The sequence below is a fragment of the Quercus suber genome, unplaced genomic scaffold (genome assembly GCF_002906115.3).
Source record: "Quercus suber isolate HL8 unplaced genomic scaffold, Cork oak 2.0 scaffold_152, whole genome shotgun sequence".
Lineage (NCBI taxonomy): Eukaryota > Viridiplantae > Streptophyta > Magnoliopsida > Fagales > Fagaceae > Quercus > Quercus suber.
This window is the reverse complement of record NW_027069613.1, coordinates 693,257-711,997: the sequence shown is the minus strand read 5'-3', so window position 1 is coordinate 711,997 and position 18,741 is coordinate 693,257. Positions and strand designations below refer to the sequence as shown.

Below are 18,741 nucleotides of genomic sequence, written 5' to 3'. Positions count from 1 at the left end.
AAGATGAAAGTAACACAGAAGTTTTCCATAAGTACATGTGGAAAATGCTAACACGTATAGAAACAATTTTATATTTTATTTGTGAGGTTTCTTGAAGTAGGGTTTTAAAATATGTAGTTTTTTTCATTGGTAGACCTGGTATCACAAATATAGTAAGTGGGCTATTGCCTATTGTAATTTGCAATCATAAATTGTCATTCTTAAGAATGTAGCACAGGGCGAACACAGTCATAGGCTATCAAAATGCAATTGCACTTGGCAAACTAAAGCATGTGAATAGAAGGATGAGCATACACCAAAGAGAGAGTGAGAGAGTATAGAATCTTCTACTGCAATCTACCATTAAAAGAATTTTTAGTCCTGTAAAGTTCTCACCAAACTCAGACTCCCATGCAGGTATGTAAATGTATCCTAAATAAAGAACTTCTATTTATTCTCCATCATCATTAAGTTCAATAAGCTTTAATTCAAGCACAGTCAACAAACCAGTATAGCGGTATAGGCATCATCCAGCCATGTCATATCCTTCTCCATAACAATAAGGGTTATAATTACCTGGCACTTCCATTTCACCAAGCCGATTAGTACCTGCACTCACAAAGAGAAAGAAGTGGTCAAAGTTCTCATGTGCATCTGAATTCATATTTCTGAGTGTGTTTTGTGTGTGGGCATGTGTGTCTGTGCAAGCCAGTTTGCAACTGTCATAACTATCTAGGATCGAGAAAACGAAGGAATGAGTGGAAGTTTGTGCAGTATATAGAAGTACGAGAAGTAGATACGTACCAGGAGTAGGCACAAAACTCATATGACCCAAACTGCCAGAAAAACTTAAATCAGAATCTGATGGAAATGTGGGTTCCCCTTCATTAGAGCGGGAATTTAAGCGTAGCATTTCAGTGCTTATCTCGGGACTCTGCTGCAAGTGTATAGTTTTGGACCTTTGTGCTGAGTTCTCATAGGATAGAGTGCTTTCTGGTATCATTTTCTTCTCTTTTAGAGATTGAACTTCTTTACCTGTTTCTGATTCTGGTTTTTGTGGTTCTGGAACTGATTGTTTTCTTCTTAAACGAGCTCTCCTGTTTTGGAACCAGTTGTAAACATTTGAATCAGAAATTTTGCCATGTTGTGCTAGTTCAGTGGTTATCTCTTTGATCCTCTGGTTGTTTGGAGTCCCATTGTCTTCTTCAAAAATTCGCTCAAGGATTTGAAGCTGCTCTGTTGTGGGGCTCCACCGTTGCCTGATATTCATCTTTTGACCAGAAGATGCTATCCATGGATCATAGTATAGACTTCCCTGTCTCATTCCTGAACCACAATGACTTAAGAGTTTTAAAGAAGCAGCATGTATCTCCTACTAAATACAACGGGCTTTCAAATAAAAACTTCCTGGTAAATTTCCTAATAAGAGACAACTAGTATATGGATAGCAATTACAAACTGAAACGTAAAGATGAAAGAAAAGCAATTTTATAAATATGCACATGCTTTATGAAGTGATGACTTAAGAATCAGTCCGCCAATTCTCATCTCAAGTCAGTCTTTGAAATTCCAGAAAATGCTTTCGAAAATGCTTTCAAAAAGGAATGCCGACACAGCATTTGGTTAGATCAAGACATGATGAAACAAAGAATCTCTCAAAAAGGAATGCTAACACAGCATTTGATTATATCAAAAAATGGTGCAACAAGGAACCTCTTTGCAACTCTTTTATTTTAAACTTAGCTGGAAGATGATAAATAAGGCACAGTTTGAATTTGTCAAGCAAGGTCAATTTCACTATTCTATAATTTCTTCAGGTAAAATTATATTACAACAGCAATGTACATGACTTCTCATATACTTCCCAGGTTAGAGACAAGCAAAAGTATGAGGAATACATGGAAACTAATTATCAGTTAAGAGAATTGAATAATATATTTTTGTAATTTGTCTTTGAACAATTGGGAGAAGATATTTTCTACCCTCCTAAAAATGCATACTTCTGAAATACTTGTGAAGCATGATAAGTAAAATTTGAAATTCTGGTTAAGCATGATATATGAATCATGAATGCACCTATCAAAGTAAGAACTGCAAATCTAAAGATACCCTCAAACCCAAACTACAGTGTCTCAGTGACCAAAGCAAATAACGCCCATATTGAGAAAAAAGACAGAGAGAGAGAGAGAGAGAGAGAGAGAGACCAGAGTGGGTGTGTTGGGCAGAGAAGGCCTTATGCATCTGAACAAGTTGGTCAGAGATGATTGCATAGGCAGCTATCTGTTGCCTCAGTACTTCCATTTGCTCCTCTGTCATCATCACCCTATTCTTATTCACATGCATCTTCTTTCCACACTCTTCTCCTTGTTTTGCTTTGCTACTCTGTGTTGAGTTGAGTTGAGAGATTTTAGAGACAAAGCAACCCTTTCTAACAGAAAAGTTCTTTGAACAGAGACAGTAGTTGAGGAAAAGAGAGGAGGGTTTGAACTTTGAAGCGTACTTGGCAAGAACCATGAGATATTAGCAGCAAAGATTGCGTGCAATTTTCTTTTAGAAATCTTTGCGGCGTATTCGGAGGAAATCACGATCACCAGTGTATTATTGTGTCCAATAGTAGTGTTCTTTTCCTATTTTAGTGTTGCTTTGAGATCTTTTGACTTTTATTATTTGATCAAAATCTTTCTTAAAACAATATTAATTGCTTTCCTTTTTAGTTTTTACTTCACAGATAATTAAAAAAAAAAAAATAGAATAAAGTGCAAATTAAACCCTTAAATTTTGAAGCTTCGAAATTTTCATTTTACCATTAAATTTATATTTTGTTTGTATCAATAGTTTATCAGTCCATATTTTTTATTAAGTGCCACATAAACTCGGTATAGTTTGTCCAATAAAATTATACTATATCATTTTCATGATTATGCCATCTGGCATCATTTTATTGGAAGAATTAATCATGCGTGACAATCTTATTTGCATTTAACAAAAATAATTTATAAGAGAGAAAAAAGGTAAGATAGAAAACCACCATGTGATACTAAACCATACGATGGTGATATCAAGATTTTCATAAATATCCAATTTGCATAAAAGATTTTCATAAATATCCAATTTGCACCCTAGGCACAAATGACACTAAACTGTTTGAAAGTTCCGTACTCTTCAAAATCTTCTTCTTCCTTTCAATAGTTTTTCTTAACTGCTCATGGCAAATTATATGCATGACTCAAAATCTTCTTCTTCCTATCAATACTTTGTCTTAACTGCTCATGGCAAATTATAAGCATGACTCAAGCGATTGTTTTGGATAGTCAATGGTAGATAAATAACCGTCTGAGATAGAGATAAAAGCAAATGTAGGGGAATTTTCAAACAATGTTAAATGATGTTTGTACTTATAGAACACATATTTTTTGAAAGTTTTGGTAGTACATCGCATTATCCCAAATTTCAAGGGTAGTTTTTATATTTTATCCTAATAAACAAAGGCGATTGCATGGGTAAGAATTGGGTCCAGTGCTCTGTGCACTAGACCTAAGCCAATTCCAACATATATTTCTCTTTTTGCATAGGCATGGTTGAAAATTAAATTTACAATTGTAAAAGTTCTAATTAAAACTCAAAGCCAATTCCAACATATATTTCTCTTTTTGCTTAGGCATGGTTTAAAATTAAATTTAGGGATAATTACAAATTGCCCACTTGTGGTTTGACCCTAATTCTATGTGTCTACCTGTGGTTCAAGTTTTGACACTTTGCCCACCTGTGCTTGTCTCCGTTTATGTGCCGTGTGCCCACCTCTTCCTCACCATTACTCTAAAACAAAAATAGATAAAAAAACTCACTCCCACTCAGATCAAAACACTATCATTCCCAAAAATCACTCTCACCCAAAACTCCCATCCGGCTTGCTCACTAAAAATCACACACTATCACTCCCAAAAATCACTCACTCACTCACTCACTCCCATCGTGCATGCAAACCGAGCCGAGGAAGACAGCTCCTCTGTTCAGCTGTGGTAGGAAGACTCACTCACTCCCATCGTGCAATGTGGTTCACTTCACTTGAGGTAACTGGGATTTGATTGTGCATGCAAACCGAGCGAAGGAAGATCAAGATTATTGCTCCTCTATTCAGCCATTGCAGGTAGATCAAAACCCTTTTTGCTTTTTAATCTTTGAAATCTAGGGTTGTAAATTGGGTTTTAAAATTTCTTCTTCCAAAGTGGGTTTTATTTAAAATTCTTTCTTCCAAATTCGGTTCTTGCTTAACCATGGAACTGGTTAAGCAAAAACCCTTATTTTTTTTTTTTTTACAGAGTCGAAGAAATTTCCAAGCAAAAACCCATTTTCGAATTTCTAGGCCTAGTGATGATGTTCTCATAGCTCTGAAAGTTCAATCTCTCTTTCGAATTTAAACCCCCTTTTTATTTTCCTAATTTTGTGAATTATGCATCTGTGATCCTTTAAATTTTATTTACATTTAACTATTTCAAATTGGGTTCTCATATTTACATATTTTTTTCCCATTTAGTAATTGAAGAATTCTTATTGCTGTTTCCTTCTTATTGCTGTTTGTTAATGGTAATTTGTTTTGAAATGTTAATGGTATATGCACTGATGCATTAAGCTTGATTTACTACTTCTGTTTTGGTGCACTGATGCACTGATGCATTGAAGATTCTAAAATGGCCAACTGTGTGTGTGTTTTGGAATGCTAATGGTATATGCACTGATGCATTAAGCTTGATTTACTGCTTCTGTTTTGGTGCACTGATGCATTGAAGATTCTAAAATGGCCAGCTGTGTGTGTGTTTTGGATTGCTAATGGTATATGCACTGATGCATTAAGCTTGATTTATTGCTTGATTTACTGCTTCCGTTTTGGTGCACTGATGCACTAATGCATTGAAGATTCTAAAATGCCCAGTTGTGTGTGTGTTTTGGAATGTTAATGGTAATTTGTTTTGGAATGTTAATGGTATATGCACTGATACATTAAGCTTGATTTACTACTTCTGTTTTGGTGCACTGATGCACTGATGCATTGATGCACTGATGCACTAATGGAATATGCACTGATGCACACTGATGCATTGATGCACTGATGCACTGATGCACTAATGGTATATGCACTGATGCACACTGATGCACTAATGGTATATGCACTAATGCACTTTAGTGGTCATCTATTATTATTCATCATTATAGAGTAATCATTTTGTTCTAGAATTAGTGTCTGGTTCTAGTGATTTGGCTGGTTGTACTCATCATTATTTCCATGTTGTTTTGGACAACATGATAGAATTACATAATTGATAATTTCATATAAATACATGTTGCAATCCCATATCTGTAAAATGATCAAAAGCCACAACCTTACAGCTTTTGTTCAGCTTTTGGATTTTAGTGATTCCATTTCTGGAACAGTTGAAATCCTGTCCTGTGTGAAAATTCGTGTTGTGCTTGTTTAATGCAAACAATTCAAAAACCATTTGTAAATGTAAAACAGTACCAAAAAGTTAGTAAGCTTAATAAATCTAGAAGCATGTTATAATTTTCAATGTGCATGCAATGAAGTTAAATTGTTTAATAACATTGATGGAGAATACTTGTAGTATCATGTGTTTTAACAAAAGATTTGGAACTTAAAACACACAATCAACTTTCTTCACCTCTTCCTGACATTTAAAAGGTTCTCTTGGTCTCTCCATGGACATGGTCAGATGCCACCCTAGTTTTCAACTTGTGAGTAACTGTTGAGATTTCACTTCCCACATTGAGTTAAACATGTGTTTGCAATATTTGCAATAAAAGCCACATCAAATATCATTCGATTCTCATCTGAAGAAAATGATCAAGCCTCATATGTTGACACTTAGTTTCAAGTACAGATTTATAAATACATGTTGCAAGCCCATCTCATGCTTTATTCTGTTGTGTTTTATATGCAGATGGCTGACTTGGCATTCAATTTTGAGATTCATCATGGTGGGCAATTTGTGTGGAACCCAAATTTGGTATATTTAGAAGGTAGTACTTCATTGGTTGATAATGTTGACCCAGATAGACTTAGTTATTTTGAAATACAAGGTATTTGTTCTGATGTGGGGGCAATTAGTACAAGTAGATATCATTATCTTATTCTTGGAGGTAATTTGGAGTAAGGGTTAAGGTTTATAAATGGAGATGATGATGTAGTTTATATGTGTGAGATTCATGCTGCATGGCCTACAAATAAGATAACATTATATGTTGAGGGTGGTGAGGAGCCACTTGCAGTTGAACAACCATTTGGTAATGAGGAAGTAGCAAATGATGATGACGTGCATGAGGTGGGTCAGAATGATGATGATGATGTGGTAGTGTTGCATGAGGGAGGTAATGTGGATGCTGAAGGAGGTCAGAGTGATGATGATTGGTTAGAGGAAGGGTTTAAGGGGCCAGATTTTGATGATGTATTTAGGAATGTAGATGATGGGCCATCTACACATGCAGCCCTAGAAGGAGATGATGGGTCATCTACAGCCCCAGAAGGAGATGTGGGCCATCTACACATGCAGCCCCACATAGGCCCTCTGAAGGAGACGATGGGCCATCTACACATGCAGCCCCACATAGGACTACTGCAGCTGACAATGACCCACCTCTTGAAGATGACATGGAAAGTATAGTGGGGTCTAATGATGATCAGTCAGCAACAGCTACTGCTGCAAAAGAACCTGAGTTTAATGTCCAAACTGACATGAGAAAACCAGAGTTAAAGAAAGGAATGAAGTTTCCAAACTCTAAGGTCTTTAGGGAGGCATTGAGGGAATATGCTATAAAGAAGCCAATAGATATCAAGTTCAAGCTGAATGAGAAGAAGAAGATTTCAGTTTATTGCATAAATGAATGTGGATGGAGGTGTTATGCATCTCAACTACCTGAGGAGTTGACATTCCAAATAAAAACATTCAATCCAGAGTGCACCTGCCCTAGATCCTTCAAACACAGCCAAGTGACTTCAAGTTATGTTGCAAAGAAGTTTATGTTGCTATAAAGAAGCCAGTAGATATCAAGTTCAAGCTGAATGAGAAGAAGAAGATTTCAGTTTATTGCATAAATGAATGTGGATGGAGGTGTTATGCATCTCAACTACCTGGGGAGTTAACATTCCAAATAAAAACATTCAATCCAAAGTGCACCTACCTTAAATCGTTCAAACACAGCCAAGTGACTTCAAGTTATGTTGCAAAGAAGTTTATGCAAAAGTTTGACAAAAACCCCAATTGGAAAGTGGCTGGTGTTCAACATCATGTGAAGCAAGCACTTGAAATTGACATAAGTTATAGTCAAGTGTATAGGGCAAAAAGAAAAGCCGCTGACTTGATTACTAGGGATGAAGAGTTGCAATATGGGAAGCTTAGGGATTATGTAGAAATGATAAGATTGAATGATAAAGGAAGTAGGGTTATTTTGCAAACTGAAATGGAAGATGAAAATGCACAACCCAATTTTAAGAGAATGTATATCAGATTTAATGCACAAAAACTTGGGTTTTTGGGAGGTTGTAGACCAATCATTGGTTTAGATGGGTGCCACTTGAAAGGGAGATTTGGGGGGCAAATACTTTCTGCCATAGCTAGAGATGCAAATGATAATATTTTCCCAGTTGCATTTGCTGTTGTTAAGCAAGAGAACAAAGAGTCATGGGTATGGTTTCTGTAGCAGTTTTCAGATGACATTGAGAATCCAAAGCAACGTAATCTGGTCTTCATCAGTGATAGACAAAAGGTATGACCTACAATTGTACTAACATATTTAACCCACATATATAAAGTTCAATAATACATGGGAAAGTTCATTCCAACATGTTTAACTAACACATCTTTACTTGATCTGTTTTGTATATGAATTAGGGCCTTATACCTGCAATTGAGATGTTGTTCCCAACTTGTGAGCATAGATATTGTGTGAAGCATATTTATAATAATTTCAAAGTGGATCATAAAGGCTTGGAGTTAAAGGATGTACTGTGGAGATGTGTTGGAGCCACAACAATCAGGGAGTTTGAGAGAAGAATGCAGGAAATGAAGGATTTAGATGTCAAGGTATGGGAGTATCTTGCTGACATCAATCCTGCGCAATGGTCTAAGTCTCATTTTAGTAGTAGAGCTTTGTGTGATTGTTTAGCTAATAACTTGAGTGAGTCTTTTAATGCCATGATCTTAGAAGCTAGGGATAAGCCAATTTTAGCAATGTTGGAGTGGATCAGAGTTAGGCTCATAACCAAACAATACAAAAAGATGAAAGGTATAGCAAAATACACTGGAAATGTTTGTCCTAATATTCAAGACAAATTAGAGAAGTTAAAACATGAATCTATACCTTTCAGTGCTACTCCAACAGGCAGCTTCATGTATGAGGTTGATAATGGTTGTGAGAGACATGTGGTTGACTTGGTTAAGAAAGCATGTAGCTGAAGGATTTGGGATTTGACAGGACTTCCTTGCAAACATGGGATCTCTGCTATTGTTAAGAACCTGGAGAAAGTGGAGGACTATGTGCATCCTTGTTACTTGAAAGAGACATTTGCTGAAATTTACAAAGAGATAATACAGCCAATGCCTGGCCAGTCTGAGTGGGTTAAGACTAATCAACCTGCTCCTGTTGCTCCTCATGTATATAAACCACCTGGCAGACCACCAAAGCAAAGAAAAAGAGATCCTGAAGAGCCAAGGAACCCTTATAGAGTTTCTAGGATGAACAAGACAATCAAGTGTGGGAAGTGCAAGAAAGAAGGACATAATGCAAGAAGGTGCAAGGCAAGCATCACTGGTGAAACTCTATGGCAGAGAAGAGATAGACTTGGTAAATCAGCAGCTATAAGTATTTCCATACTTTGAACTATATTCATTTCCTAAAGTATTTCATGTGTATGTAACTTGTACTACCCTCTTTGTAGGCCCAGCAGTAAATCTACAAAAACAAAGCAGACTGCAACACTTCAAACTGCATCTCAGCCACCAAGTACTAGATCTCAACATGCATACAAAGTTTTTGGTCAAACTGCATCTCAACCTACACCAAACAATAGATCTGAGGCAGCAACTCAACCTCTAACTAGATCTAGGGCCAACTGGTTCTCTTCATCCTCACAACCGAGTTTCCATACCCTTAGAGAGACATGAGATTCTTTACCATCTCAGGCACCTCTGCTTTGTTCTATTTTGTTTATTTTTTTCCTCTTACTTGCTATTGTTGGATCATCTTGCTAATTACTGGATTTTGGTTATGCAGCCAAGTGCATCTATGAGCACTAGTGGTGTACCAAGTGAAGGAAGTGGTGGTGGTGCTGCTAGGGGGTTTAAAGGCAAAAAGTTTCAACCAGTTGGTGGAAAGGGCAAGAATGCAGCTGGCAAGGGCACCAAAAGTAGTAAATGACAACTTGGAAGATGTTAAAGTTTCAACCACTTTTTTTGTAATAGTTCCCCCTTTTTTTGTTAAAGTTTCACACGCTTAATGTATATGTGAAGTGTCAAAAACAATATTGGCAATTTTGGTTGGAAGATGTGTATGTCTGAGCACTAGTGGACTAGTAGTTAGGTTTTAGTTAGAAAATGTGTAAAGTCATAGGATGTGCCAAAAATAATGTTGGCAATTTTGTATGCATGTGACATAAAGTATTTTGTTAATGTCTTTACTTTTATTTTGTAAAGTCACGGGATGTACTCAATGACTATCTTCACTTTTATTAATGTTAATGTGCATTGACACAGGATAAAGTATTATGTTGTGTTGTGCTTGTCTTTGCTTGTCTTGTGCTTTTGGTGGACTGTGTTTTGGTTGTCTTGTCCTTTTGGTGGATTTACACAGGTGTATGTATTCACACAACAAATCATGTGTAGATACAAAACATGTTCCATTTATAGACAGGTGTGCATTAACACAGGTGTATGTATTGAACTAACATATTCCATTAATGTTATTATGTTATTCACATTTCTGCATTGATGCACTTTGTGCCAATATATATCAATCACAGAAAGTAAAAAAAAAAAAAAATAATTTATACTAAAGAATAGTTGCACAAAAACAACACTTTCCATTTCCATTTCATGGCAGATTAAGGTTCCTCGCCCTTACATTATTGTTCACTGAGGCAAAACACAACAACAACATTACAAAAATGAAAAATAACCATGACAATACTAGTGCCACTTTGTACAATCTCTCACTCTCTCTAACCCTCTTAAGTTTCTCCCTAGTTTCTACATAAAGCTCATGAGTTTCTCTTTCCCTCCGATTCGATCTTTCTTCCATGTCCCTAGTTGTCATTTTTCTCTGATTTGCAAGCTGCAATTCATTCTCAAGCATGCTTATCCTTTCACGGTCACTCTTACAAGTTTCGTTATCCACCCACTAAAAGAAGCCATATTTGGGACCAACCTGATCATTACAATTATAATAATTAATTTCACAGTTCACAATTAATAACAACTAATAATTCACATCAATTCAAATACAACAATGTAATTGTTACTTACATTAAATTGACTACAACCGAGGAATCTTCTTCCATAGTTACCAGCTTTTCGACTTGTTCTTAGGGCACAATTTTCAAGGGTACATAAATGACCATCTCCGGCACGGTAGAAACCATTAGTTGTAGAGCCATTGCCAGTTGATGAAGACATAGCCACTAGTCCTATATCAACACCTTCATTTGTTTGGACAAGTATGACCTACCACAATTTAGAATCTTCAATTCTATTAGGTGAACATTAGTTCAATGGTCAATTAGTTCACTTTACTATCATTTTGGGTAAAGAAAAGTAATAGTGAGATTATCATTATTTAATGGAACCTACCTGATAAGATGCTGTTATTATAACACCACATGTTATTATCACAGAATAAGATTCAATACTTAACATGGAAAGCTGCTATTGGTTTATACAAGTCACAAGATTGACTTAAGAGAGAAAAGACAAGCACAGTTCTTGAAACTGATTTCCAACACCACATGGTGGTCCTATCATATGTTTAATGCTACATCTATAGCAATGAAAGTCTGCTACAAACAAACCTAAAAAGCTAACTGATTCAACAAACATAATCTCTAAGTGTCAAAGCTGTGCCCATTTAACAGTCCAAGTTCATAATTAATAGTCCATATCCATAAGTTCCAATGTTCCTTTCTTTTCACCACAAATTTTACAAACCATGTCCACATTGTATCCCAAATCTTCACACAAACTGCAAAACAAGCTGATGTATTTCTTCCTATTTTATGCTTCTAGTTTGTTATCTAGACCCATAAAACTTCATCACTAGCTCTGCTACCAACTGTCAAAGCTCCTCCTAATTGATTCAAGTCATTTCCGTTAATGTTAAAGCTGTCCTATAAAAAAAGATTGTAAATAAGATCCTATGCCCTTGTAAAATGGCTATCTATGATTCACCAATATGATATCAAAGTTGTGCCCACATCAAGTCTTGGCTAGAATGTCCTAGAAGTTTTATTTTGGAAGCAACTAATATAAAGAGTACAAACTGGTTTGGAATTTGGGAGTCTATTTCAACCAATTAGATGCTTCACAAAATTTGCTCATCCATTATCACTAAACAGATATAACATGAATATGACAAAACTCAACTACTAGCCAAATATTTTGCTGCAAACCCAACAAAACAAACAGCAATAAGAATTCTTCAATTACTAAATGGAAAAAAAATATGTAAATATGAGAACCCAATTTGAAATAGTTAAATGTAAATAAAATTTAAAGGAGCATAGATGCCTAATTCACAAAATTAGGAAAATAAAAAGGGGTTTAAATTCGAAAGAGAGATTGAACCTTCAGAGCTGTGAGAACATCATCACTAGGCTCAGAAATTCGAAAATGGGTTTTTGCTCAAAAATTTCTTCGACTCTGTAAAAAAAAAAAAAAAATTGGGTTTTTGCTTAACCAGTTCCATGGTTAAGCAAGAACCGAATTTGGAAGAAAGAATTTTAAATAAAACCCACTTTGGAAGAAGAAATTTTAAAACCCAATTTACAACCCTAGATTTCAAAGATTAAAAAGCAAAAAGGGTTTTGATCTACCTGCAATGGCTGAACAGAGGAGCAATAATCTTGATCTTCCTTGGCTCGGTTTGCATGCATGATCAAATCTCAGTTACCTCAAGTGAAGTGAACCACATTGCACGATGGGAGTGAGCGAGTCTACCTGCCACAACTGAACAGAGGAGCTGTCTTCCTCGGCTTGGTTTGCATGCATGATGGGAGTGAGTGAGTGAGTGAGCGATTTTTGGGAGTGATAGTGTGTGATTTTTGGTGAGCAAGCCGGATGGGAGTTTTGGGTGAGAGTGATTTTTGGGAATGAGAGTGTTTTGATCTGAGTGGGAGTGTGTTTTTTACCTATTTTTGTGTTAGAGTAACGGTGAGGGAGAGGTGGGCACATGGCACATAAATGGAGACAAGCACAAGTGGGCAAAGTGTCAAAACTTGAACCATAAGTAGGCACATAGAATTAGGGTCAAACCACAAGTGGGCAATTTGTAATTATCCCTTAAATTTACAACTGTAAAAGTTCTAATTAAAACTCAAAACTATCTTTTTAATTTGTCATGGAAGTGTGCGTTTTATTTTATTTTTTTTCAATTACTTATTTAATTTTTTAATGTTCAACTTATGTAGAAGATGATTCCTCTCTTTGGACTGGACTTTTATGTGGTTTAGAAATATCATTAAACCTTATGTTTAATAAAGAAAAAACTTAAGAACAACATGGTAAAAATATATCTCCAACTCCATTTAAAATGCTTACAAAATAGAACACTCTCCTACTAATCTATGTCTTCAAAACAAACTTATCCAATTTTTTTTTTTAAAGGAAAATTATGACACTAGGACCAAAAAAAAGTCTCCTCACATGTGCAAAGCACGTGTAATGAGGCTAGTTATATATAAGGGGGTTCTAGCAAATTAATAGGTAAAATCTCTTGTCGTAAGGGGCCTAGGTTCAAATCATACTTTCACCAAAAACTAATTGATGTTTTGGTCTAAAGAAGTAAAAAGTGATTATCATTGAATCATGTCATTGTATTAATTCTACCATATTTATTAAAAAGAAACAAAAATTCTAGACGAAAATACCATTTTGATCTCTACATTTTAGGTTCGTGGTCAAGTTGGTCCCTGTTATTTTCAACTTACAATTAATTTGGTCCCTACTGTTAAATACTAACGGAAAATGCCTACATTGCAAACGGTGTGTACTGTTGACACACTTCATGCCTACATGGATTATAAAATAATATTAAAAAATTTCAATCAACATGAAAAGATTGTCGCATCAACATTTATATTAAATTACGATTTTTTAAAGGAAAAAATAATAAATGAAATGAATAAAAAAATCTTAAAGAATCACACTGCTTTTCTTTTCTTGGCAACCAAACACAATACAAACATTGAAAAAAAATCTCAATACAACTATTCTACGGTGGGTTTATTTTTCAATTGAAATGGTTGGGTTTCATTTTTATTCAAATCCAAAGTCTTCTCTCTGTCTCTCTCTCTTGGAAATACAGAAAACCAAACCAAAAGAGAAGAACCCAAAAGCAAGTCCCAAAACTTAAATCGTATTGACCATCACTCAAGTAAATGTTCAGATCAGAAATAGCCAAAATAATAATAATAATAATAATAATAATAACTCACTCCTCTGTGCCATATAATCATGAGGACAAAGTTCAACATAAATTCTCACTATGACAAGCGATTTGGGTTAGTTAGGGCCGAATTTTTTTATTTTCATTTTCTCACAATTTCTCATAAACCAAACGGTGGGTAAGCTTCAACCACCTATCCCTCTCTACCTTGCTGCCGCTGCAACCTAACCACTGTAGAGACCTAAACCTCTGTCGTAATGCAGCCCCATTTGCCACCTATCAACCATTGCATGACCCAAACACCCAACAAGAACTGCAAAAGTTGTTGCCATTGAGGAGTCACATTAGGTCAACAAAGATGTGCTGCTGTTAGGGTTGGAGTCCATTGTCACTACTAGTACAATATACTATTAGGGTTGGTGAAGGCAAAAGAGATTAGTTTCATGTTGGTGATGTTTTGTTTTGAGTTTCAACTTTCAACACACAAATTTGAACGTGGTTTTGGTTTTCTAAGTTGTTTGTGGTTTTACAAGAAGGGTGTATTGTGTTTGGTTACCCAGAAAATGGAAGAAAGAAAATGAATTAGAGAGTGATTGTTTTTGTTTTTGTTTCAAATGAGGAATTAATTTTGTCTTTGTTTTTTTTTTTTCCTAATTTTTATATTTAATGCTGATGTGACAATTCTTTTATGTTAATTAAAATTATTTTATATTATTTTATAAGTCACGTAGGATTGAAGTGTGCTAATAGTGTACACGATTTGCCACATTGGCATTTTTCATTAGTGAGTTAACGGTAGGAACCAAATTGATTACAAATTGAAAATAACAAAGATCAAATTGACTGTTACCAAAATATAGAGACCAAATTGACTGTAACCCCAAAATATAAGGACTAAAATAGTGTTTTTGCCAAAATTCTATATACAATTTTTATTTTTTGAGAAACATATACAATTATTATTGATTGTGGCAAGTCACTATCTTTTGTTTTTATCAAGTAGCTACCATTTATTAAATACTTAAGTCTTCTATAGTTTCGGGTAATGTGAAATTAAATCCCAAAATTTAAAAAGGTTCAATTAATATCATAAAATTATTAAATTGTTTCTGTGGGGGGAAAAAACCCAGAGCTACTTAATGAGCCCGGGACACCCTGTTAAGGACTATTATATTTCCGAGGAGCAATAGGTGGTTGCGGTGGCCCATCTGAAGCAGAGCCCAAAAGTAAAGGGGGAGTACCGTCCGAAGAGGTCACTACTGGTCCGAAGACGTCTTACTCCTTGGCCACAAATAGCCTTGATCAAACAAACGTGTGGAAGGTCCTAATAATCTTCCTAACAATCCCAATGATAATGATAAGTTCTGGGTGGATCCGGAGATGATCAGAACTAAAAAATATCTAAAGGAAAAGCTGCTACCACCGTATTTAATGCACTGCAACAGCTTTTCTGGCCGCATTTATGTGGAGAAGGCCCCTAAACAGTGTAACATCGGCTACCGCCACTCACAAAGATCTAAAGTAGACACATGACGTGACATGCACTTGAGTAGATACGCAAATGAAGAACATGTGGACGATGGAAATGATAGGAAAGGATGCTATATAAAGAAGAAGGGTCCCTGATAATAGAGGACGGAGGGGAGAGAAAAAAGAAAGAAAGAAAAGCTTTACTGTAGCTCTGAATGTTGCAATCACTGTTCACTTAATAAAACATCTCTTCGGACATTCATTCATGGAGTTGTTCAGGCATTATTTCATGTTATCATCATTGCAATTAACCTAGCCAACCATTGTTTACTTCATAACCAACCTAGCTCTTTCGCCCACTCTTTACAAATTTATTGTCCTAAGTTTGCTGGGCCTTCAACCCATATCTTTTGGGCTTGGGCTACAAAAACAGACCCTACAATTGGCGCCGTATGTGGGAAGAGCTTGTGCAGGGTGAAGACAACAGTAGGTGATGGCTGGACACGGTCAACAAGAAGCGGAGTCTAGGGCATCTCAGCACGTTGACCCTTTTCTTAACCTGGAGCGAAACAGGACCGCGAGGGTAGCGTGCACACCGTGCCCCTGGTCAGAACCAATCACATGGGGGGAGTCACATGTCCCATCTAGAGAAGAACCGAGATTTGCAGCGGGAGATTGAAAAGCTAAAAAGGGAGTTACGCCATGCAAAGAGGAAACGGGCTCCCTCGTACTCTGATGAGGACCCTGATGACGAGCCAGATGTCACTTATCAACATAAATCCAGGACACCAGCCAGCGAGTCCTATACCTATGAAGAAGAATCTCATTGCAAGGGGCAACGCAGAAATCCATCACATGGAGACGTGGGAAACGACGCCATGAGCAGGGCTCTAAACCAGATTTCTAGGTCACCCTTCACGCACAGGATTGAAGAGGCGAGACTTCCTCGGCGTTTTAATCAACCAACGTTCACCATCTACAACGGTAAAACAGACCCCGTGGAACATGTGAGCCATTTTAACCAAAGGATGGCTGTCTACTCCAGGGACGAAGCGCTGATGTGTAAGGTCTTCCCTTCCAGTCTTGGGCCAGTTTCCATGAGGTGGTTCGATAGGCTGAACCCAAATTCCATCGGCTTTTTCAAAGAGCTCACCCAAGCTTTTGGTTCACGATTTGTCACCTGCCGAAGAGTGGCCCGACCTTTGTCTTCTCTACTGTCTTTGAGCATGCAGGAAGGAGAAACACTGAAGGTGTATTCGGACAGATATTGGGAGATGTTTAATGACATGGAGGGCAATTTTGATGCAATGGCCCTAGAAACGTTTAAGCTCGACCTCCCTACTGATCATGGTTTAAGGACATCCTTGTCTGGTAAACCCGTTACTAGCATGCGTCAGCTAATGGACCGCATTGAGAAGTATAAGAGAGTTGAAGAAGACCAACAACAAGGAAAAGGCAAGGAGAAGGTTATCCCCCAAGAAAGGAGGGATTTCAGGTCAGATCGATACACCAACAGCAAATCGAGGAGAGATTTTCCTGTGCAGTCAGGAGCAGCCAATCCCCAGACTGTCAACACCGAATTCAGAGACCCAGTCCATCAAGTTTTAGAAAAAGTCAAGAACGAACCGTTCTTCAAGTGGCCGAACAAGATGGCAGGGAATCCTGACAGACGTAATCGCAACCTCTACTGCCAATACCACCAGGATCATGGGCACACGACTGAGGACTGCAGGAACTTGTGGGTTCATTTGGAACAACTAGTCGGCGAAGGGAAACTACGACATCTCCTACATCACACCAGTGGCCGAGGAGGTCCGATGAGTGCGGAGTCCCGGAGGGATGATCCTCTAAAACCCTCTCTGGGAACTATCAATGTTATCTTTGCAGCCGTAGGGAGAACCGGATCCTGGCCATCCAAGGTCATGTTGGTGGATCGGTTACCTGCGGGGGAATCCGGCTAGGGTCCGAAGAGGTGCAAACCGGATGATCAACTAGTTTTAGGTTTCTCAGACGCGGACAAGGTGGGCACTGTCTAGCCTCATAATGATGCGTTTGTCGTCACCCTCAGAATTGGGGGGTATGATGTGAAGCGGGTGATGGTTGACCAAGGAAGAGCTACAGAAATAATGTACCCTGATCTCTACAGGGGGCTGAACCTCAAACTTAGTGACTTAACACCATATAGTTCTTCGCTAATCAGTTTCGAAGGAAGAGTTGTTACCCCGAAGGGCCAAATACGACTACCTGTACAGACTGGCTCAGAGGTGGTAGAGGTAGATTTCATAGTTGTGGACGTCTTTTCACCCTATACGGCAATTGTAGCCAGACCTTGGCTGCATGCGCTAGGGGCCGTTTCTTCCACCTTACATCAGAAAATCAAATACCTATCCGAAGGCCAGGTTTGCGAAATTCGGGGGGATCAATCCGTAGCTAGGCAATGCTTAGTGGCTGCCATTCAACATGAGCCAGGAGCCGAGTCGTCAACCAGGGGCTTATAGCAACCAAAGCACCAGTCATCGCCCACTGAAGATCCGGACAAGGGCGCAGGGTGCGAAGATTTGATAAAAGTCATCATTGGGGATAATCCCGAAAAATTCTTTCAAGTCTGATCCCAATTGCCGTTGCAGGAAAAAGAGGAGTTAGTGCAACTTCTTAAGGAAACCTCGACATATTCGCTTGGAACGCTTATGAAGCCCCTGGGGTGGATCCGGAATTTATATGCCACCATTTGAAAGTAAACCCCATGATCACCCTTAAGAAGCAGCCTCCTCGGCGCCCATCTAAGGAACACGCTGAAGCAGTCAGAGAAGAAGTAGTAAAGCTCAAACAAGCTGGGGCAATTAAAGAGGTTTTTTACCTAGAGTGGTTGGCAAATACTATGGTGGTGAAGAAGAAGAGCGGGAAATTGCGAGTATGTGTGGACTTCACTGACTTAAATAAGGCATGCCCTAAAGATCCATTCCGATGCCTAAAATCGATCGGCTAGTAGATGCCACCGTCGGACACCCCGAATGAGCTTCTTGGACGCGTTCCAAGGCTATCATCAGATACCCTTAGCCCTGGAAGACCAGGAGAAGACTGTTTTTGTGACTCCCACGGGTAACTACCACTATAAGATGATGCCGTTCGGTTTAAAAAATGCGGGTTCTATTTACCAAAGGATAATGACGAGGATGTTTGAACCACAACTGGGAAGAAATATTGAGATTTATATAGATGACATGGTGGTGAAGAGCAAAGTGGTGGCCGAGCACGTGAAGGACCTAGAAAGCACCTTTGAAGTTCTCAGGAAGTACAAGCTACGCTTGAACGCTGCTAAGTGCTCGTTTGGTGTGGGGTCAGGCAAGTTTCTGGGATATATGGTGACTCACAGGGGAATTGAGGTCAACCCTGATCAGATAAGGGCCATCAATGAGTTACAAGCTCCTCGAAATCCCAAGGAGGTTCAGAAACTGACAGGGATGATGGCAGCCCTGAATCGATTTATCTCTCGATCAGCGGATAGGTGTCGGCCCTTCTTTTTCTTGATTAACAAGTGGAAAGGGTTCGAGTAGACAGAAGAGTGTGCTGTGGCCTTCCAACAGTTGAAAGATTATCTAGCTCGACCACCAATCATGTCCAGCCCTGAGC

The 18,741-nt window shown here is 37.9% G+C and overlaps 3 protein-coding genes and 1 long non-coding RNA gene across 4 annotated transcripts; 2 read left to right on the top strand and 2 right to left on the bottom strand.

Moving 5' to 3' along the window:
- Window positions 1–233: 233 nt before the first annotated feature.
- LOC112019918 (WUSCHEL-related homeobox 8) lies at window positions 234–2,592 on the bottom strand. Its single transcript, XM_024052462.2, has 3 exons — window positions 2,184–2,592; window positions 784–1,305; window positions 234–588 (listed from the first exon to the last, which is right to left on the bottom strand). The coding sequence occupies exons 1-3, from the start codon at window positions 2,491–2,493 to the stop codon at window positions 506–508; spliced, it is 915 nt and encodes a 304-aa protein (XP_023908230.2). The 5' UTR covers window positions 2,494–2,592; the 3' UTR covers window positions 234–505.
- Window positions 2,593–10,068: 7,476 nt separating this feature from the next.
- LOC136069106 (uncharacterized) lies at window positions 10,069–12,307 on the bottom strand. The gene is made up of 3 exons (XR_010630386.1): window positions 12,071–12,307; window positions 10,509–10,706; window positions 10,069–10,410 (listed from the first exon to the last, which is right to left on the bottom strand). It is a non-coding gene; the product is annotated as an uncharacterized LOC136069106 (long non-coding RNA).
- Window positions 12,308–15,746: 3,439 nt separating this feature from the next.
- On the top strand, window positions 15,747–17,072 carry LOC136069111 (uncharacterized). The gene has a single exon (XM_065777284.1). The coding sequence runs from the start codon at window positions 15,747–15,749 to the stop codon at window positions 17,070–17,072; it is 1,326 nt and encodes a 441-aa protein (XP_065633356.1).
- A 135-nt stretch (window positions 17,073–17,207) lies between these two features.
- On the top strand, window positions 17,208–17,609 carry LOC136069110 (uncharacterized). The gene has a single exon (XM_065777283.1). The coding sequence runs from the start codon at window positions 17,208–17,210 to the stop codon at window positions 17,607–17,609; it is 402 nt and encodes a 133-aa protein (XP_065633355.1).
- The last annotated feature ends 1,132 nt before the right edge of the window (window positions 17,610–18,741 follow it).